This window comes from Jaculus jaculus, chromosome 9 (genome assembly GCF_020740685.1).
Source record: "Jaculus jaculus isolate mJacJac1 chromosome 9, mJacJac1.mat.Y.cur, whole genome shotgun sequence".
Lineage (NCBI taxonomy): Eukaryota > Metazoa > Chordata > Mammalia > Rodentia > Dipodidae > Jaculus > Jaculus jaculus.
Genome location: NC_059110.1, coordinates 16382719 through 16405242, shown reverse-complemented (window position 1 = coordinate 16405242; position 22524 = coordinate 16382719). Strand labels below are relative to the sequence as shown.

Sequence of the window (22524 nt, the reverse complement as noted above, 5' to 3'; positions counted from 1 at the left end):
AAGTACAGTAAGGAAAAAAAAGATTAAGGTATAAGAAATGTGGAGGACCCTAATAAATGAATGCCATATGTATAATAACAAGAATCTCAGAAGAAGCAAAATAAATCTTTGGAGAGAGAATGACAGTTTCCCAAACAGGTCAAAGTTATTAACCTGTAATTTCAAGAAGCTTAATAAACTTTGATGAAGACAAATACAAAAGAAAGTACACATTAGGGGGGCTGGAGATATGGCTTAGTGGTTAAGGCACATGCCTGCGGAGCATAAGGACCCAGGTTTGATTCTCCAGGTAGCATGTAAGCCAGATGCACATGGTGGCATATGCATCTGGAATTCGTTTGCAGTGGTTAGAGGCCCAGGTGTGCCAATTCTCTCTCTCTCTGTGTCTCTAATAAATGAATAAATAAAATCTTTTTTAAAAAAGAATGTACACATTAGGAATATTATGATTAAACTGTAGAAAATCAGTTACACAGAAAACAAAACACTCTACAAGCAGCGAGAGGCTCCGGCTCAAACACAATGAATTGGAACATTGCTTTCCAAATGGTTTTTAAAAAAAATTGTGGGGGTCTGAAGAGATGGCTTAGCCGTTAAGGCACCTGCCTGCAAAGCCTAAGGACCTATGTTCAACTCTCCAGGTCCCACGTAAGCAAGATGCACAAAAGGTGATGCAAGTGCACAAAGTTGCACATTCACACAGGTGGCACATGCATCTGGAGTTTGATTACAGTGGCTGAGGCCCTGGCATGCCAATTCCCATTTCCCTTGTTCTCACATTAAAAAAAAAAGACCAGTCTGTTGGGCTTGCCTCAAGAAAAAAAAATTGTGGGGCTGGAGAGATGGCTTAGTGGTTAAGGCACTTGACTATGAAGCATAAGGACCAAGGTTCAATTCCTAGTATCCACGTAAGCCAGATGCACAAGGTGGCACATGTGTCTGGACTTTGCAGTAGCTAGTGGCCCTGGTGTGCCCATTCTCTTATCTGCTTCACTCTCTCTCAATAAAATAAATAAAAATATTTTTAAAATTGGGGCTGGAGAGCCAGGCGTGGTGGCACATGCCTTTAATCCCAGCACTTAGGAGGCAGAGGCAGGAGGATCTCCGTGAGTTGGAGGCCACCCTGAGACTACATAGTTAATTCCAGGTCAGCCTGGACTAGAGTGATGCCCTACCTTGAAAAACCAAAAAAACAAAGTGGGAGAGGGGCTGGAGAGATTGCTCAGTGGTTAAGGCACTTGCCTGCAAGGACTACAGACCCAGGTTCAATTCTCCAGGTCCCATGTAAGCCAGATGCACATGATGATGCATACGTCTAGAGTTCATCTGCAGTGGCTGGAGGCTCTGGTGTGCCCATTCTCACTCTCTCTCTCACTCTTTCTCTCCCCCCTCCTTCTCTCTGTCTCAAATAAATAAAAATAAAACAGGAAAAAAAATTTTAAACTGAGCCAGGAATGGTGGCGCATGCCTTTAATCCCAGCACTGGGGGGGGGGGGGGGGGGAGATAGGAGGATCGCCTTGAGTCCAAGGCCACCTTGAGACTACATAGTGAATTCTAGGTCAGCCTGGGCTAGAGTGAGCTCCTACCTCAAAAAAAATAAATAAATAAAAATAAATAAATAAATAAATAAACTGTGAACTGGGTGTGGTGGCACATGCCTTTAATCCCAACACTTGGGAGGTAGAGGTAGGAGGATCACTTGAGTTCAAGGCCACCCAAGACTACATAGTGAATTCCAAATCAGCCTGGGCTACAGCAAGACCCTGCCTTGACCCAAAGAGGATATGTGAATCTCTGTTGCTCATTTTCTGTCACCGCCCACTTGCTACCGTGTCCTGGAGGCTGGTGTAGTTATGAGATATGTATGACAGTGGTGGCAAAGAAAGACCCACTTTGTGATTAGAAAACTTAGAGGAGGAACCTCAGAGCATCACAGAGGAAGGAGACTGAGAAAATGATCCTACAATGTTGTTTATGAAGTGCTAGGCTCACTCTTGCAATACTACTTATGTGACTTAAAAGAATATTCCAAAAACTTGAGAACTGAGCCATGAAAATATCCCAGCCCAGTCCGAAATATGTCTAACATGTTTGTGCGTGGGTACATGAACATGTGTGTGTGTGTATGTGCATAGCCCAGATGACAGCATCAGGTGTTATCCTCAAGTACACAAGCTACCATTTTTTTTGCATGTATATGTGTATATAAAGTATGTGTGTGGTATGTTATATATGCATGTGTGCACAGGGTGGGTGCACACATGCGGAAGACAGAGGAGAACACTGGGTGTCCTCATTTTTTCACTCATCCTCCTGTTTCTTTGAGACCGAGCCCCTCATCCTATACAAAAGTGCCACTTTTGCTGTTTCTCTAGTCTGCAAGTCCTAGTGATTACCTGGTTTCAAGTTCGTGCAGGACTGGGTTGCAGATGTGCATGGCCATGCCCAAATGTTTACGTAGGTGCTGCGGAAATGAACTCGGGAAATCTCAGGCCATCTTGGGCTTTCATGTTGTGCAGCAAGCACTCTTAACTGCTGAGCCGGCTCCCGGCCCATCTCTTTTTGAGACAAGGTCTGTCACTGGCCTGGAGCTCACCGATCAGGATAGACTGGGCAGCTCGCTGGCTCCGTGGACCCGCCTCTTTAGCATCCCTAGTGCTAGTGCAGGTGTCAGCACACCTGCCTTTCTCGTTCCATGGGGACTAGTAAGTCCTTGTGCCTACAGGGCAAGCACTTTGCTAACTAAGCTACAGAACATACACAGAGGCAAAATTTGAAAAATTCCTCAGTTAAGCAGCCAAAGTATTTCCAAAGGAAGACATATCTAGCATGGGAGTAGAAGAATGTATATGAAGAAATCAAGAGGCTGTGGATGGAAAGAAGTAAACTGGATAAATTCTCAAAACAGACTAAAGACCTACATAATAAAACCCGAGTATAATGAAAGCATAGTAATGGATGACAGAGTTCACACGTGAAATTGTAGTGGGTGCCTGGGCTCTTACAAGTTCATCATCATTATTGTTTTGCTGAGACAGGGTCTCACAATGCTGCGCTAACTGGCCTCAAATATTCTATCTTCTAGCTGAGTTTGATGGCACACACCTTTAATCCCAACAATTAAGAGGCAGAGGTAGGTGGATCGATGTGAGTTCAAGCCCACCCTGGTCAGCCTGGGCTAGAAAGCGAGACCCTACCTCGAAAAACAACAAAAAATTCCCTCTTCTCCCCTTAGCCAAACAACTGGGATTACAGGCATGCACCACCATGCCTAACTTACAAATTTATTTTTTGACTCCTGAGTAAGATGTGGTTAGTGAAGCACAGGTTGAGCATCTCTAATCAAAAAATACAACATCTAAAATCCTCTAAAACCTCCAAAATTTTGAGTATTGACATAATACTCTTTAAGTAGAAAGTTCTATACCTGACCTCATGTGTTGACTGCATTCAAAAGGAACACACTGGGCTGGAGAGATGGCTTAGCGGTTAAGGTGCATGTGAAGCCTAAGGACCCAGGTTCAATTCTCCAGGTCCCACATAAGCCAAATGCACATAATGGTACACACGTCTGGAATTCATTTGCAGTGACTAGAGGCCCTGGTGCACCCATTCTCCTCTTTCTCTCTCTCTCTCCCCCCCTCTCTCTGTCTCTAATAAATAAAAATAAATAAATCTTAAAAAAAAAGGAATGCACTGGGCTGGGGAGATGGCTCAGTGGTTAAAGGTGCTTGCCTGCAAAGCCTGCCAGCATGGGTGTGATTCCCCAGTACCTACAAAAAGCCAGATACACAAAGTGGTGCATGTCTCTGGAGTTTGTTTACCGCAGCAAAAGGCTTTGAAGAACTCATTTTCAATCTCAAATAAGTAAATCAACCAAGCAATATTGTTTTATTTTTATTTATTTATTTTTTTAAACAAATAAATATTTTTTAACAAAAGGGCTGGGGCCATAGCTCAGAGGCAGAGCACTTGCCTAACATAACTGAGCCCCTGGGTTTGAGCTCCAGCACTGCAAAAAATAAAACAGAACAAAAAACAACAAAGTAAGCTGGGCGTGGTGGCACACGCCTTTAATCCCAGCACTCAGGAGGCAGAGATAGCAGGATGGCTGTGAGTTCAAGGCCACCCTGAGACTACATAGTGAATTCCAGGTCAGCCTGGGCCAGAATGAGAACCTACCTCGAAAAACAAAACAAAACAAAACAAAACAAAAAAAAGTTACACTAAGGCCATTCCATACAATTAGTTTGGGGATATATATATATATATATATGGAAATTTATTTTATGTTTAAACTTGGGACACATTCCCAAGATAGTTCAGTTATATATATGCAGATATTCAAGAATTCTGGTGTCAAGTGTTTTGGATAAAAGAAAATGATTCAGACCTCTTGGGAACTTTCCAGCTGCAGGTGAGTTTTTCCTCGGCTGGGCCTGGGCTGCCTCACGGGGGCCCCTAGCTCTTACTCTCCACATGGGCTCCTTTATTCCCTCCAGCTCCACACATGACAGGAGCTCCTTAAACTTTCTTTTCTCTCCGCACTTTTTTGCCAGGCCCTCCATGTGAGATCTTTAGCAGCATGGGTGCTTCCCCTTGGCTCTGTACTTCCTTCAATATAATAATTTAATTTTCAAAACAGATATATAATGGTTGGGTGAGGTGGCACATGCCTTTAATCCTAGCACTTGGGAGGCACAAATAGGAGGATCAACATGAGTCTGAGGGCACCTTGAGACTGCATAGTGAATTCCAGGTCAGTGTGGGCTAGAGTGAGACCCTACCTTGAAAAACAAACAAACAAACAAACAAAGATACATAATGGTATGATTTAGGTACTATCATATACATAAAGATCTACAGTAAAAGGACTATGATGATTTTTTTTCTGTAGGTTCTATATCTTACCTTCATTTGTGTTTCTAATGGTGTTTGTGCCAAAAAAGGAGGTTGTCCCACCAACATTTCAAAAAGAATAACACCAACACTCCACCAATCACATAACTGTGTATATCCTAAAGATACCAAAATTACAGTTACTTATAAGAACGGCTTTAAGATGAAATATAGACAACAGTAACATTAGGATAATTTATGTAAAATTGTAAAATTAACACTTTTATAAACCTGAAAAATAAAGTATATTCTAGCTTGAGTTTAGGCTATTTTGAAAACTACTGAACTTATTCACGAGACAAACAGCGCTTTACCCGTTCGCAGCAGCACTTCAGGCGCAATATAATTCGGAGTCCCCACCAAAGAGTGTGCCAGACACCGTTGGTGCTGGCGTGCCGCTCTCCGCTCAAGTGGTTTCAGTCTGTCTCCACACCGACAGTTGGAAGGGTCACCCCACTCGTTACTGAAATCCATGCTGTCTTGCCGTGGATGATCACCTTTGTCATCAAAAGAAGAGAGTTAATGAAAGCCACAAAGACAAGAGTAAACCTCAAGTCTGCTTCATGGTTTTTTTTAAATATTTTATTTCTTTACAAGACAGAGAGAGAAAGAGGCAGATATAAAGAGAGAACGGGCACATCAGGGCCTCTGGCCACTGCAAACGAACTCCAGATGCATGCACCGCCTTCATGTTTTGATATCACAATTTAGAGTTAACAACACTCCTCTGGGTGTGGTGGCACGTATCTTTAATCATAGCACTTGGGAGGCAGATGTGCGATATTAGGATCAGTATGAGTTTGAGGACAGCCTAAGACTACATAGTACATTCCAGGTCAGCCTGGGCTACAGGGAAGCTCTACCTTGAAAAACAACAACAACAAATATTTGTGAGCAGAAAGGGTCGGGGAAGGGAGGGAGAAAAATATATGAATTTGCTTGCCAGGGCCCTTTACCTTTGTAAACAAACTTCAGAGACATGTACCACTTTGTGCATTTAGCTTTACATGGGTACGGGGGAATTGAATCCAGGCTGTCAGATTTTGCAAGCAAGCACCGTTAACTGCTAAGTCATCTAACACTCCAGCCCTGCTTCTGGCTTTTTAAAAATTTTTAATATATTTATTTACTTCCAAGCAGAGAGAATGAATGAATGAATGAGTATGGGTACCCCAGGGTTTCTTGCTGCTGCCCACAACTTCAGATGCATGCACCACCTTGTGCATCTGGCTTTACGTGGGTACTGGGGAATCAAAGCCAGGCTGTCAGGCTTTGCAAACACGGGCCTTAACCACTGAGTCATCTCTGCTTCTGACTTTTCATGTGAGTTCTGGAGACAGATCTTGAGTATCCAGCTTTAGCAGCAATCATCTCCCTAAATCCCTAGGAATCTTTTTTTTTCTTTTTCCTTCTTTTTTGGTTTTTCAAGGTAAGGTCTCACTCTAACCCAGGCTGACCTGGAATTTACGATGTAGTCTCAGAGTGGCCTTGACCTCACAGCAATCCTCCTATCTCTGCCTCCCCAGTGCTGGAATTAAAGGCATGTGCCATCATACCCAGCCTTAGGAATCATTTTAAAGGAGAAGCACAAGTAATAAGTCAAATCCAGCTGGGCATGATGGTTCATACTTTTAGTCTCAGCACTTGGGAGACAGAGGTGGGAGGATCACAAGTTCAAGGCCACCCTGAGACTACATCGTGAATTCCAGGTCAGCCTAGGCGAGAGTGAGACCCTACCTCGAAACCCTCCTCCCCCAAAATAAATAAAATAATAAATAAATAAGACAAATCTGGGAGACAATCCTATCCATTTAATAGCAATCTGTGCTGGTCATGGTGCCACATACCTATAATCCCAGGACCGAGGAGACTGAGGCAGGAGGCTGTGGCTTTGAGTCCAGCCTGACTATAATGTGAGACTGAAACACTAGCCTGACCTACATATCCAGACTCTAAGTAAAAAAAAAAAATTCAAGCCGGGTGCAGTGCCGTATGTCTTTAATCCCAGCATTTGTGAGGCAGAGGTAGGAGGGTCACTGTGAGTTCGAGGGCACCCTGAGACTACATAGTGAATTACAGGTCAGCCGGAAGCTTCAGCGAGACCCTACCTTGCAAAACATAAAAATAAAGAATAAAATCTGCTTGTGTGCACAGAAGCACAAGAGCTAATAATACGATTGAGGGTTATTGTAACCATTAAACTAGAATGTGAACAGTACCTCGTTTGTACTAAGTATTCAACAAATGTTAGATCAACTTACACTTCCATTAGTGCTTGAAGGGTTCTTGGTGAGGCATGATGGTTTGGTAGAAATAACATGGGCCCTGTAATCAGACAAACCTGCGTTCAAAGCCTGGCTCTCTCATTTAATTTGTCTGACCTTGGACAAATTACTTCACTTATTTTTCTTCATTGTGCCTCACAGTGCCATATGATTAAATAGAATCAGGAGCATAAAGTACTCAGGATGAAATAAGTTGTGTAACAGTCACACACAGAATCCTAATGAGCAGTGCAAACAAATGGAACATGCAATAAAAGGGGAAAATACAAACACAGAAGAATATACACAGAATTTAAGAACATTTAAAGGCTGGAGAGATGGTTCAGCAGTTTAGGCATTTGCACGCAAAACTTAATGCCTTAGGTTTGGGTCCTCAGTACCCACATAAAGCCAGATACACAAAGTGGCACATGCATCTGGAGCTTGTTTGCAATGGCTGGAGGCCCTGGAATTCCCATTCTCTCTCTGCTTGCAAATAAATAATCTAAAAAATCTTTTTATTATTTTTTAAAATTTTATTTTATTTACTTGAGAGTGACAGAGAAAGAGGCAGAGAGAGATAGAGAGATAGAGAGAGAGAGAGAGAGAATGAATGGGCACATCAGGGCACCAGCCACTGCAAATGAACTCCAGATACATGTGTCCTCTTGTGTATCTGGCTTACGTGGGTCCTGGGGAATCAAGCCTCAAACTGGAATTCTTAGGCTTCACAGGCAAGCGCTTAACCACTAAGCCATCTCTCTAGCCATATATGTATATATATTGTTATTATTATTATTATTTTTTGTTTTTTTGAGGTCTCAATCTAGTCCAGGCTGACCTGGAATTCACTATAGAGTCTCAGGGTGGCCTCAAACTCATGGCAATCCTCCTACCTCTGCCTCCCGAGTGCTGGGATTAAAGGCGTGTGCCACCACGCCCAGCTATATATATATTTTAAAAAGAACATTTGGGCTGGAGAGATGGCTTAGTGGCTAAGGTGTTTGCCTGCAAAGCCAAAGGACATTGGTTTGATTCCCCAGGAATCAAATTCACCAGATGCACAAGGGGGTGCATGCATCTGGAGTTCATTTGCAGTGGCTGGAAGCCCTGGTGTGCCCATTCTCTCTCTCTCTCACTCACTTTGCCTCTTTCCCTCTCTCTCTCTCTCTCTCTCAAAAAAAAAAAAAAAAAAAAAAGAATACTTAAGTAAAGTTTCAAGAGTAGGCAAAGTGACTAACATATTGTTGAGAGATATATACCTAATATGATAAAAACATGGTGGCCAGTGGCTGGAGAGGTAGCTCAGCAGTTAAAGGCACTTGCTTGCAAAACCTGCTAGTCAGCCTGGGTTCAGTTCCCATGTAGATCTATATGCACAAAATGTTACATGCATTGAGTTTGTTTGCAGTGATGGGGGTCCCTGAAAGGCCCATTTTCTCTTTCTTCTTGAAAATAAGTAAATAAGCATACTTTTAAAAACACATACGGTGGCCTGGCCTAGTGGCACAGGCCTGTATTCCCAGTCAAGCAGGAAGCTGAGGCAAGAGGATTACAAATTCAAGGCTTATGTAGGTTCAAAGATAAGACTGGGTGCTGGAGAGACAGCTTAGCAGTTAAGTGCTTGCCTGTGAAACCTAAGAACCCGGGTTGGAGGCTCAATTCCTCAGGACCCAAGTAGCCAGACATACAAGGTGACACACACATCTGAAGTTCATTTGCAGTGGCTGGAGGCCCTGGTGCACCCATTCTCTCTATATATATCTGCCTCTTTCTCTGTGTGTGTTGTTCTCAAATAAAAATAAACAAACCAAACAAAAAGATAGATTGGGCTAGAAATAAATTCAAGGGGCTGGAGAGATGGCTCAGCAGTTAAGGCCTTTGCCTGCAAAGCCAAAGGATCCCAGTTCGATTCTCCAGGACCCATGTAAGCCAGATGCACAAGGGGGCACACGTATCTGGAGTACATTTGCAATGGCTGGAGGCCCTGGCATACCCATTCTCTCTTTCTCTCTCTCAAATAAATAAATAAAAATTAATTAATTTTAAAAAGAAAGAAAGTTCAAGACCAGCCTGGGAAATGTAGTGTGATCCTTTCTCAAAATAATATAATACAAAAAGGGTGGAGGTATACCTTACTGGTCAAGCACTTGACTTAATAAGCATGAGACATTGGGTACAATCCCCAATACTAGGTGGAGGGTTAGCTTAGTGGTTGAGCATTTGACCTAGCATGCATGAGACCTTGGGTATAAGCCCCAATACTAGAAATAAAATGGAAAAGGGCTGGAGGGATGGCTTAGTGATTAAGGCATTGGCCTGCAAAGCCAAAGGACACAGGTTTGATTCCCCAGGACCCACGTTAGCCAGATGCACAAGGGGGCACATGTGTCTGGAGTTCGTTTGCAGATGCTGGAGGCCCTGGCGTGCCCATTCTCTCTCTCTCTCTCTCTCTTTTTCTATCAAATAAATAAATAAAAATAAAATATTTCAAAAAATGGAAAAGGTAAGGAATACTTACAAAGTTCTAACATTATGGTTACTTTGGGGGAAAGAAAGGGACATGACGAGGGGCTTCGGCCATACATACTGATCATCTTGGTGGACATGGGGAATTCATCTCTGTTTTGCTTGTGTGTGGTGTATGCAAATGTATTGTATGCCCCATACACTCGCCTGCAGTTGTGGAAGCGGAACACTGGATGTCTGTTCCATCTTGGTTTTGTTTTTTGTTTCCCTCGACGTAGGGTCTCACTGAAGCCCAAGCTGACCTGGAACTACTCTGTAGCCCAGGCTGGCCTCAAACCCATGGCAATCCTCCAACCTCAGCTTCCCGAGTGCTGGGATCTAAAAGCATGTGCCAATAAGTCCATGCCATCTTGGTTTTTTTGTTTTGTTTTGTTTTGTTTGTTTCTTGAGGTAGGGTTTCACTCTAGCTCAGGCTGACCTATGTAGTCTCAGGGTGGCCTCGAACTCACAGTGATCCTCCTACCTCTGCTTCCTAAGTGCTTGGATTAAAGGCATGCACCACCACGCCTGGATCCACTTTTCATTTTTATTTTTTTGAGCTGGAGTCTTTTTTTTTACTGATTCCAGAGCTTGATGGTGCTCTGATGATTCTTGGGTCTCTTCAGGACTTTGGTTAAAAGCAAGCCTCGGGGCTGGAGTAATGGCTTAGCAGTTACGGCACTTGGCTGCAAAGCCAAAGGACCCAGGTCCAATTCCCCAGTACTCATGTAAAGCCAGATAAACAAGGTGGCACATGAATCTGGAGTCTAGCAGCTAAAGGCCCTGGCATGCCCATATTCTCTCTCTCAAATAAATAAATAAAATACTTTTTCTTTATTTGTTTTAAAGCAAGCTTGCTCTATGTGAGGAAGGCGCCTAGATGTTAAAACCTGGCTTTTTTTTTTTTTTTAAGTGGCAGAATAGGAACGTGTGGAACTAGTATGGAATCACCTGTGTACCTATATTAAGTGTTTTATAAAAATCATGGTTGCTGGAAAGCATGAGCCACCACAAAAACTAAAATAAATAAATAAAGCAAGCTTGGTTATGTGGGATGTGGTAATTTAAACTGAGGCCCCCTCAGACCCTTATGCTTGCAAAAACAAGTACACTTAACTATGCTGAGCCTTCTCTCCAGCCTGGGGATTTGATTTGATTTTAAAAACATCGACATATTTCAAAATAAAAACTTTCTTAGCAGTTGCCTCAAAAATGTTACTAATTTTAGAAATGAAGTTAACATACTCTTTCATTTCTAAAATTTAACTGCTTAGGGGTTGAAGAGATGGCTTAGTGGTGAAGGTACTTGCCTGTGAAGCCTAAGTACTCAGGTTCAATGCCCCAGGACCCACATAAGCCAGATGCACAAGGTGGCACATGCATCTGGAGTTCATTTGCAGTGGCAAGAGGCCCTGCTGTGCCCATTCTCCATGTGCCTCTTTCTCTGTCTCAAATAAATAAATAAGAATTCTGGGGCTGGAGAGATGGCTTAGCAGTTAAGCGCTTGCCTGTGAAGCTTAAGGACCCCGGTTCAAGGCTCAATTCCCTAGGACCCACGTTAGCCAGATGCACAAGGGGGCGCACACATCTGGAGTTCGTTTGCAGTGGCTGGAGGCCCTGGCTCACCCATTTTTTTTTTCTCTCTCTCTCTGTTGCTCTTAAATAAATAAATAAAAATAAACAAAAAAAAATTTTTTTTTAAAAAGAATTCTGGGTGTGGTGGCGCACACCTTTCTTTAATCCCAGCACTCAGGAGGCAGAGACAGAAGGATTGTGAGTTCAAGACCACCTTGAGAGTACTTAGTGAATTCTAGGTCAGCCTGGGCTAGAGTGAGAACCTACCTTGAAAAAGCAAAAATAAACTAATTAATTTAAAAAAATAAAAATTATCCAGGTGTGGTGGCACATGCCTTTAATCCCAGCACTTGGGAAGCACAGGTAGGAAGATTGATGTGAGTTCAAGGCCAACTTGAGGCTAGATAATTTCAGGTCAGCCTGGGCTACAGCAAGACCCTACTTTAAAAAACAAACCAAAAAGTAAGTGCTTAAAAGATTCACCTAAGTTTATTTTATTAATTTCATTTCATTTTTGTTTTTTGAGGTTAGGTCTTGCTCTAGCCCAAGCTAACCTGGAATTCACTAACTAGTCTCAGGCTGGTCTTCAACTCACAGTGGTCTTCCTACCTCTGCCTCCTGAGTTCTGGGATCAGGGGTCTATACCACCACACCTAGAAGAGAGAGTGAAAAAAAGACAGGAAGAGAGAGAGAAAATGGGTGCACCAGGACCTCCAGTCACTGAAAAGAACTCCAGATGCATGTGTCACCTTGTATAATTGCTTTCTGTGGGTACTGGGGAATCAAACCCAGGTCCTCAGGTTTTGCAGACAAGCGCCTTAACTACTGAGTTATCTCTCCAGCCTGGATTCATTTAAATTTAATCCAAGAGAATTAGGAACCAACCTAGGTCTTCAGGCTGCTATCCAGTGATGGAACCACCTTATATTTTATTGCACAAATAAATCATAGTATGGAGCACTAAAATAAAGTTTTAAAAGTTTACTTACCACTCTGGTAGTACTTGGAATCATGTGTCCACCTGAAGCCCGTGCACAGACCAAAGTCAGTCAATTTAATATGGCCATCACGATCAATCAAAATGTTATCAGGCTTAATATCTCTATGAATAAAACCCATTTTATGAACACTTTCGACTGCACAAGTAAGTTCTGCTATGTAGAAACGTGCTAGATTTTCTGGAAATATGCCCATTCTAATTAACAGGCTCATCATATCACCCCCAGGAATGTAGTCCATGACAAAGTACAAATTGTCTTTGTCTTGGAATGAGTAATATAAACGAACGACCCACTCGTTGTCAGCTTCAGCCAGGATGTCTCGCTCAGCTTTAACATGAGCAACTTGGTTTCGAAGCAGAACATCTTTCTTTCGGAGAGTTTTGGTTGCATACAAAGCTTTAGTATCAACTTTTCTTGCTAGACAGACTTCACCGAATGCTCCTATTCCTAGTGTCTTTATCTTCACAAACATAGACTTGTCCATTTTAGCCCTTTTAAGACGAATATAGTTAGATTCTTTTTGGCAAAGCATCTTTCTCATCTGATCTTGGGCATCTTGAGATAATCCAACCTAGGTAAATAAACTAGACGTTAGGTAAGAAATTGTCTTGTTCAATACTGAACAGTAAGAAATAGCTCAAGAAAAAAAAAATCAGGCATATATTCAAGGTTAAATGCATAATGATTTTTAATAAAGCATGTTAGAATTCTAGAATATATTTCAGAGAAATTAATGATCAAAGTGCAGCTGAAGAGACAGTTAGCAGGCTATACAAAGTGAGTGGATATGCAAATTCAACTAGAGAGCAAGGAGAGCAGGACACTAACAGGAGGTTTTCTATTTTCTCCAAAGCACTCAAAAAAGAAATTTCCCAATAAACAATAGAACACTGTCTGTTAACATGCATTCTCAACTCTCTCCATGCATGTTCATACCAAATTTAAGGTTAGACTGCCTTCATTAAATCCTTTTTGTAGAATGTCTAGGCTTCAAATATTTTCCCTTCCCATTACAAAGTATAAATCTTTCACCAAAGAAATTATTTAAAAAAAAATGAAAAAAATCAATGTATTACAAACAAAAGAATGCATTCTCTAACCAACAATTTCCCCATTTTCAGGAAATACACAAATAGCCATGATAGTCTTTCCTTTTATTTTTTTTATTTACTTGTGTTTTTATTTATTTGAGAGAGAGAGAGAGAGTGAGTGAGTGAGAGAATGGGCGTGGCAGGGCCTCTAGCTGCTGCAAATGAACTCCAGACACATGTGCCACCTTGTGCATCTGGCTTACATGGGTCCTGGGGAATCGAATCGAGGTCCTTTGGCTTTGCAGACAAGGGCCTTAACCGCTAAGCCATCTCTCCAGCCTGCTTTTATCCCTTTTAGAGCACAGGAGTCAGGGTGACTCACAGCCCACCTCTAACAAAATGCAAAAGGTTTCTATCAGATTTTAAAAAGCCTATCAGATGGTTACAAAGTATCTTTTAGATAGTCTAACATATTTCAGAAATTAGTCATTGTGACATATGATGTTATCAAAAAACAGATAAAAAACCAACTTGCTACGGAATACCTGGATTTAGAAGGCAGACGTTTTGTTTGGCTAATCAATGAAGAACTTACTAAAGGGTCTAAACAAAAAAGGAATTCACTTGGGAAAGTTGGGTCTAATTTTAGAAATGCAAGACTAATTCAAATATAGCAACATCATGCTTCTGTTAGGATGCGCAGCTGCATGCAAAATCTTTTAAGAACAGTGGCATGCCAGACTTAGTACAGAACTCTTTCTCTTAAAATCTTACTTGCCTACACAGTAATGGAGGGTACAGAAGTCAGCAAAGCTTCCGACACCATAAAAGCTTAAATCAGCTATTAGTGAAAGTGAAGAGGAAAAAGGAAAATATAAACTAAGAAAATACATACAGACAGACTTTAGTAAGAAATCCTAAGAACTATAATATGAATAAGTCGGAGAAATGATCATAGTATTTCTCATTTAATATAGCTCAATTTAGTAGTAAGAAAAATAATGCTGTTCTGTACTGTCAAATCAGATGGAGTAACCATTCATCCTCTCAAGTATGTGAAATGTTTAACCACAAGATTGAGCTTTTTACAGTTTGAGTGATAAATGTAAAATTATGATTCAAATCTTTGAATATTGAGCATGATAAAGATAATGATACTTTATAACATCTAATAAAGACATTTCTGTGCAATCATCATACCTATCAATATAAAGCAAGTAAGTATTCACATATTCTGACTTTTTTTTTCCCCCCTGAGGCAGAGTCTTACTCTAGCTTGGGTTGACCCAGAACTCTCCAAGATCCTCCTACCTCTGCCCCTTTCCCCCGAGTACTGGGATTAAAGGTGTGTACTATTTCACCTGGCTCTGATTTTTTTTTAAAATAACTACAAAAAAGATGACACCAACACTTTCTATAAGACCTAGGTGATGAATAAACTCACATATTTTCAAGTCAAAAGAAACATTTGTCTTTATCAAGAGATAATCCTGATATATCTAGCTGACTTTTAAATGTAAGATGTGTAAAACCTAGAAATTAACAAATTTTCATGTGTCTGTGCATTATAAATGATATCTCCCTTTATTTTCATAGCAATTTAATTATAGGAAATTCTGATGAAATACTAAAAAATACTATAATCAAAAATACTTTTATAGTCTGCTCAGCTAAATAACACAGTATTTAAAATGAAATGACCCAAGTACAAGAATAAAGACTTAAGAATGTTTTACCCGCATCATTTCATTCTCTAACTGTTTCTTACGATGCAGACGTTGCTGGTGAGACTTGAGGACATTTTCCACGTGCTGTTCCATGAAGAACTTAAACGCTTGAGGAGAGTAACTCTGAATCCGAGATTCTCTTCGCTCTTCATCTTTCTTGTTCTTCCTGACGGTGATAGGGGAGGTTGTGATCTGTTTCTTTTCTTTCTCTCCACTCTCCATATTTTCAAAGCTTTTCTCACCCTCCTCTTCCTTGGAGGAGCTAGGCTGGTCCTCTCTGGAAGCTCTGTTTGCTGACTCGTATGGAGGAACAGACGGGCTCTGGTGGAGGAGGTGCTTTGGGTAAGGTGGTGGCGGCCCTTGGTAGTTGGGGGCTTCAGGAACAGGCGGCATGACGGTCACATTTGAAGCGGTACTCTCAGGAAAAGGAGTGGGCTGGACAGCTTGAATTGGCTGTGGTATCCAAGAAGGGTGAGTGGGCGCTAAAGCAGTCTGTAGCTCTGGTTTTAATACCCGCATGCTTTTTACAGGCTGTTGAATAGGTGCTGGTGTGATTGCAGTGACTGTTGTAGCTGAAGGCTGAGAATTAGCAGAGTGACTGGATCTGTTTGTTAACGGGTTATTAAAAGAATTTGACCTCACTGGTATGTTGGGTTGCCATGTAGGAATTTCATGCCCACTGCTTGGGGATGACTGAGCAGGAGCAGAAGACGACTGAGGCCAAGTAGTCTGCAGTCCAGGCACAGTGATATTATATAGTTCCAGGTTATGACTGCTTCTGTTTGGCACCATCATGGATTGAGGAATATTTCCATTTGTATATGATGGAGGAGCAGCAGATGCCGCTGTTTGTAAAGCAGAAGGGCTTTGTCCATTAGTTGGGGTCAGAGGATATGGAGGTGGTGGCTGCCGATTCACAACGCCAGCAGGGACAACATTTTGGTGTAGCATATAATCAGTTTGACCACCACCATTCTGAATTCCAGGTCTCCCTGGTGGAAAGTTAAATTTGTTAGTATTCTGCATGATGATTGGCTGTCTGCCAACAGGTACAGAATTAATGCCTCTCTGTCCCTGGTTAGGGGGACTCATGGGGGATGTGTTAAGTGGTGGTGGAGGGTAGCCCTCCTGCCATGCCCCAGGTGGCACAGGAGAGATTCGGGAGATTACATACTCCATGTTCCCAGAATAGCGCTTCGTCTGTGAGCTTGGATCCCATGAGGGGGGCGGTGGAGTTGTACCTCGTGGAGGGGGAGTCTGGCCTCTTGGAGGTGGTGGAGGAGTGACACTCCTGACTTGAGGTGGTGGTGGGGGGTTCACTCTTTGTCCATTGCTTGGGTGAGCTTGAGCAAATGCTGCAATTCCAGAACCAGACAAAGGTCTTCCTACATCTGTCTGTGAGTTGGGACTTTCAGAACGATAGACAACGCTTTCTCCTAGGGGTGGGCCATGTCTCTGAGGAACCAAGGACTCTTTAGAACCTTTCCAGCTTTGTTTGCGGTTAATTGATGGCTGCACATTCCCTATGGTCATAGAAAAGAAAGAATATCATGATTATAACTTAAGATTTTTGAACAATTTATCTTGGAATTCTGATGATACTAAATTATACACATGTAGGCCAAGCTGGCCAAGACCTGGGCACTGGGATTACAGGCGTGCATCACCAGGCCAAGTCACACTCTCTCACATTCTTTTGTTGTTATTGTTTTGAGGCAGGTTCCAGATTGACCTGGAACTCACTCTTCAGCTAAGGTGGTCTTAAACTCATAGCAACCTCCCTATTTCAGCTTTCTGAGTACTGGTATTATAGGCATGAGCTACCATACCCAGGGAATTTTCTTTTAGTACTGTTAAAAAGGAGTTCAAAGCCGGGGGTGGTGGCACATGCCTTTAATCCCCCGCACTCGGGAGGCAGAGTCGCCATGAGTTCAAGGCCACCCTGAGACTACATAGTGAATTCCAGGAGAGCCTAAGCTAGAGTGAAACCCTACCTCGAAAAACCAAAAAAAAAAAATAAAAAATAAAAAAAAAAGGAGTTCAAGGCACCCATTGTACATGTTCAATATAGGCAATAGTATTCTTGGAAAATACTAATGATAATTAATTGCGCGATTTCATTGTTTTTGAGTCTTATTTTGCTATGTAGCTCAGGCTAGCCTTGAGCTTTTGACCATCCTGCCTCAGCCTCACATATGCTGGGATTTCAGGGGCACACCACCACCTGTAGACTTCAAGTATTCTTATCCCCTAACTGAGGTATTACATATGTCAACTAGCTTGATTTATTTCAAAAGAAAAGGTTGTAAAATACAATTTCAGGAGCTGGAGAGATGTTTCAGGAGGTTAGAGTACTTGCTGTGCAAACATGAGAGCCTGAAGGGGCTAAATTTGCCCTGAGTTCAAATCTATAAACAGCTGGGTGTGGCCATTCACACCCGAAACCACAGTCCAATAGAGTGTGGAGACTGGAGAATCACTAGATCTTGCTCATCAGCCAGTCTGACTCAATAAATTTCAGTACATAGTTCAATTTTCACTTTCTTTCTTTCATGGGGGAGGGGAAGTTGTAGGGGAGTGAGATTTGAGACAGCACCTCACAACCCAGGTTGACCTAGAACTCACTCTGTATATTATGAGTTCTAGGCCAGTCTAGACTACAGAAATGTGCCTCAAAACGATAACAATAAACAAACAATAAATAAGGTAATAGCCAGGTGTGGAGTCACACATCTTTAACTGCAGTAAAGGTAGGAGGATCTCCGTGGGGTCAAGGCCACTCTGAGACCACATAGTGAATTCTAGGTTAGCCTGGGCTGGAGTGAGACCCTACCTTGGAAAACCAAATATATATATTCTTCAAATAAGCAACAACAAAAATCAGAGGGGGCTGGGAAGATGGCTCAGTGATTTTTGCATTTGCTTGCAAAGCCTGCTGGCCCAAGTTCTATTCCCAAGCCACCTGTGTAAGCTGTATGCAAAAAGTGGTGCCAAAGACACATGACTTTGGAACTCACGTTGAGATTTTCCCCCTTCCAACCATTTTGGGAAAAAAAAATTATGGCCTGCAACTCTTCATAAACTGTATTTGTTTGTTTTTCTTGAAGAAAATATCCCTTCCTTGCCCCTTTCCTTACTTTGTAACCAGGCTTATAACAAGCCATCATTTTTGTAGCACACTTTTCAAAAGCAATTATAATCTAGCCCCATCTTTCTAGGGCCTAGACCTGCTTACACAGCAGGAAGAATAAATCCACCAATTTTTACGAACACCAGCTAATCATGGAAATATGTCCAGACTTCAGATAACCTGAGTTTTGATTTTTTTTTCTTAGCAGAATAATGTAAAATTAAAATGGGGAAAGGTATTTAATATTTAATACTAAGCTTTAAGAAGAATCCTGCTATTGTTGCTTTGTATCTTGATACAGAGACTATGATAATAATAAAAGAAGTAAAGACACTGGCATTAAATAAAAAGTGGTGCAAGCACATCTGGAATGTGTTTGCAATGACAAAAGGCCTTAGCACACGTGCACGCAAACACACAAATACACACGCATGGGAAAAAAAAACTGGTTTATTAAAAACTTGGCCAAATGTGGGGCCTTCCTGATTTGCTGCCCACTTATACTTCCAGATAATTACTATCCCTTTTCCAAAGCCCGCTACTCTGAAGGTCTTTCCATGGGGGCTTGCTCATACCTCTCTCCTAAGCACCCTTCCCCACTATTCTTCTCCACTAAAAATGGAACCTAGAACCTCACATTCCTGTTTTCCTTCTTCATTAAAAAAAAAATACATACACACACATATTGTTCATTTATTAATTATTTGAGAAAGTGTGAGAGAAAGAGGCAGATAGAGAGTGAATGGGCATGCCAAGGCCTCTAGCCACTACAAATGAACTCCAGATGCATGTAGCACCTTGTGCATCTAGCTTTATGTGGGTACTTTATGTGGGGAATCAAACCTGGGTCCTTAGGCTCTGCAGGCTAGCACCTTAACCTCTCAGCCATCTCTCCAGTCCTCTTATTTTTTTTGAGGTAGGGTTTCACTCTAGCCCAGGATGACCTGGAATTCACTATGTAGTCCCAGGCTGGCTTCAAACTCAAAGGGACCCTCCTACCTCTGCCTCCTGAGTGCTAGGATTAAAGGCATGTGTCACCATACCCTGCTCTTATTATTTTTTAAAAATCTTTATTTATTTATTTGAGGGAGAAAGGGAGAGATAAGAGACAGATACAGAGGGACAGACTGAGGTAATGGGCGCTCCAGGGCCTCTAGCCACTGCAAATCTGACTTATGTGGGTTCTGGGGAGTTGAACCTAGGTCCTCAAGCTTCACAGTCAAGTGCCTTAACTCCTTAACTGCTATGCAATCTCTCCAGCTCTCTTTTGGTTTTTTTTTTGAGACAGAATCTCATGTAGCTCAGGCTGACCTGAACTCACTCCTTCCTTCCCTCCCTCCTTCCCTCCCTCCCTCCTTCCTTCCTTCGAGACAGGGTCTCACTCTAGCCTGACTTGACCTTGAACTTTTGATTTTCCTGACTTCATTTCCCAAATGCTGACACTGCCAGATGTATGCCACCATCCTGGCAATGTCAGAAATTCCCAAAACCAAAGACTTGACACCGAGGTGTTTAAAGCTATGCCATAAAAGAGAGACAAGAACCAAACTGCTGAATGCGTCACCTGGTTTCACGCTGGCATTGATGGGTCTGGCAGCTGCTGCAGCCATCTGCTCCCGCCGAGGGTCTTGGTAGCTCATTTTACTAATGAACTCAACTGCTGCTTCTATGCTTCTGTTATTGGTTTTCTGAAGAGCTTGGATAACCATGTCCTAAAGTTAAATATAATTTAAATATCACAGTTAACAGAAGGAAAGAACACTATGAATACAACTAAAAAAAAATCCTGAGTTATGACGGAGAGGGCCCCAAACCATAATATTAATGTACTGTTCGTAATTACTACAAATGTCATATGACTACAGAAAGCAAAACAAATCCTCAAATCTTAGCATAGTTTCATGCTTGCTTTGGCAGCACATATACTAAAATTAGAAATATTTCATAGTTTCACTTTTATGTAATATGCTACTGCTTTCTTCTAGGATTAACTTCTCTAGAATACAATCACTGCACTATGATTTTATTTCGCATTCTTATATAAATGAAGATTATCAGATTGTTGGGTTTTTTTGTTTGTTTTTTCGAGGTAGGGTTTCACTCTAGCCCAGGCTGACCTGGAATTCACTATGGAGACTCAGGGTGGCCTTGAACTCACAGCAATCCTCCTACCTCTCCCAAGGGCTGGGATTAAAGGCATGTGCCACCACGCCCGGCCAGATTGGTTTTTTTTTTTTTTTTCAGATTGTTTTTTAAAAAGGCGTATGGCAATAAAACTTAAAAATATAAAATGACTTTTTATATGACTAAAGCATTTTATAGGCACCATTGCCACTATCACTAATATATACCACTGACAGAGTCACTTAGTATTAAATTTTAATCCCCGCAGTTTACATTGCTAGGTGACTGTATTTACAGGGATATAAATATAGGGAAAAAAATAACAGAAGCAAATACTCAAACTAGATATAGTTATGTGATGAAACTTCAGGAGACTGGATACTAACTATACTGGAGCAAACAGATGTGGAGTCAGACTGAACTGGGGTCGAGTTCTAGCAGCTCCACTTTACAAGTGCAAGAACCTTCAAAGCGACTTAGCATTGCAGAGCCTGCGTTTCTTTCAATTCCAATACACTTGTAGGTCTGCTGTGAGGATTAGTGAGAAAACATGTAAGACACACATAGGTCATATGTTGGCTGTCCCCCTCCATTCCTTTTTTTCCAATTAAATGTAAACATGAAATTGTACTGCACAAAAAGTATTCTGACAGGTATTTTCCTTTTAAAAATATTTGCAAGGAGAGATTGAGGGAAAGAGAAAGATTAGGTGTGCCAGGGCCTCTTGCTATGACAAACTCCAGACACATGCAACACTTCATGCATATGATTTTCTGTAGGTACTGGGGAATTGAACCAGGGCAGTGAGGCTTTGCAAGAAAGCACTTTTAACCACTGAGCCATCTTCCCAGCCCTAAAAATATTTATATATTTGAGAGGACACAAAATAGAGGCATGCCAGGGACTCCTGCCACTACCAATGAACTCCAGACACAAGCACCACTTTGTGCATCCAGCTTTACATGGATATTATGGAACTGAACCTGGGCTTTCAGGCTTTGCAAGCAAATACCTTTAAACGCTGAGCATCTCTTCAGCCCAGTGATAGGAACTTTTCAAGAGGAATGAAACTACTTACTTGTCCTAGAAGATTTAGTATTTCAAAATGGCATTTAAAAATGAAAAAGGGGGAGCCGGGCGTGGTGGCGCACACCTTTAATCCCAGCACTTGGGAAGCAGAGGTAGGAGGATCGCCATGAGTTCAAGGTCACCCTGAGACTACAGAGTTAATTCCAGGTCAGCCTGGACCAGAGTGAGACCCTACCTCACAAAAACAAAAAAGAAAAGAAAAGAAAAGAAAAGAAAAGAAAAGAAAAGAAAAGAAAAGAAAAGAAAAGAAAAGAAAAGAAAAGAAAAGAAAAGAAAAGAAAAGAAAGAGGGGGCTGGAGGGATGGCTTAGTGGTTAAGGTGCTAGTCTGAAAAGCTGAAGGACCCAGGTTCATTTCCCTAGGACCCACATAAGCCAGATGCACAAAGTGGCACATGCTTCTGGAGTTCCATTTGCAGTGGCTGAAGGCCCTGGCGTGTCCAGTCTCTCTCTGCCTCTCTCTCTCTCGCTCTCTCAATCCCTCTTTCTCTATCAAACATAAATAAAAATAAAATATAAAAATGGGAAATGGAGCCAGATGAAGTGGCTCAGAATGAGTTACATGTCAGCCTGGGTTTGAATGAGATTCTTCTTCTAATTTAGCATCTTGTCCATGCTGGACAAGCATTATAACACTCAGCTCTATCACTAAGCTTTGTTCTCTTTCTCTCTCTCTCTCTTTTTTTTTAAATCAGGGCTTCACTCTCTAACCAATGCTGGTCTCAAACTCATGGCACTCTATCTGTTTAACTCTCCCAAGTACTGGGATCACAGGAATATGCCATTATGCCTAGCTCCTTTTTTCACTTTTTGCGTCAAATTTACCAAGTTGGCCAACATGGCCTTGAACTTGTGATTCTCTTGCCTCAGCCTTCAAAGGTACTGAGATTAAATGTCTATGCCCAAGGCCTGGATTAAATTACTTATCTTTTAGAAGAAATAAGGGTTTTTGGTGGCACACACCTTTAATCCCAGCATTCAGGAAGCCAGAGGTAAGAGGACTGCTGTGAGTTGGAGGCCAATCTGGGACTACAGAGTGAGTTCCAGGTCAGCTTGAGCTAGAGTAAGACCCTAACTTGGAAACAAATAAGAAGAAAGAAAAGGTTTCTGGAAAAAAATCCATTGTCTTATTTACTTATTGGGCTTAAATTTTTTTCCTTTTTTTATTTTAGAGTTA

The 22524-nt window shown here is 41.7% G+C and overlaps 1 protein-coding gene across 1 annotated transcript in view; it reads right to left on the bottom strand.

Moving 5' to 3' along the window:
* The window catches only part of Lats1 (large tumor suppressor kinase 1), a 48280-nt gene that overhangs the window by 2840 nt on the left and 22916 nt on the right, over positions 1-22524 (bottom strand). Inside the window, exons 3-7 of the mRNA XM_045158248.1 lie at positions 19701-19848; positions 15016-16529; positions 12237-12819; positions 5215-5397; positions 4913-5019 (exon numbers count right to left, since the gene is read on the bottom strand). Of these exons, the coding sequence (XP_045014183.1) occupies positions 4913-5019; positions 5215-5397; positions 12237-12819; positions 15016-16529; positions 19701-19848 (2535 nt within the window). The remainder of the gene's footprint in view (positions 1-4912; positions 5020-5214; positions 5398-12236; positions 12820-15015; positions 16530-19700; positions 19849-22524) is intronic.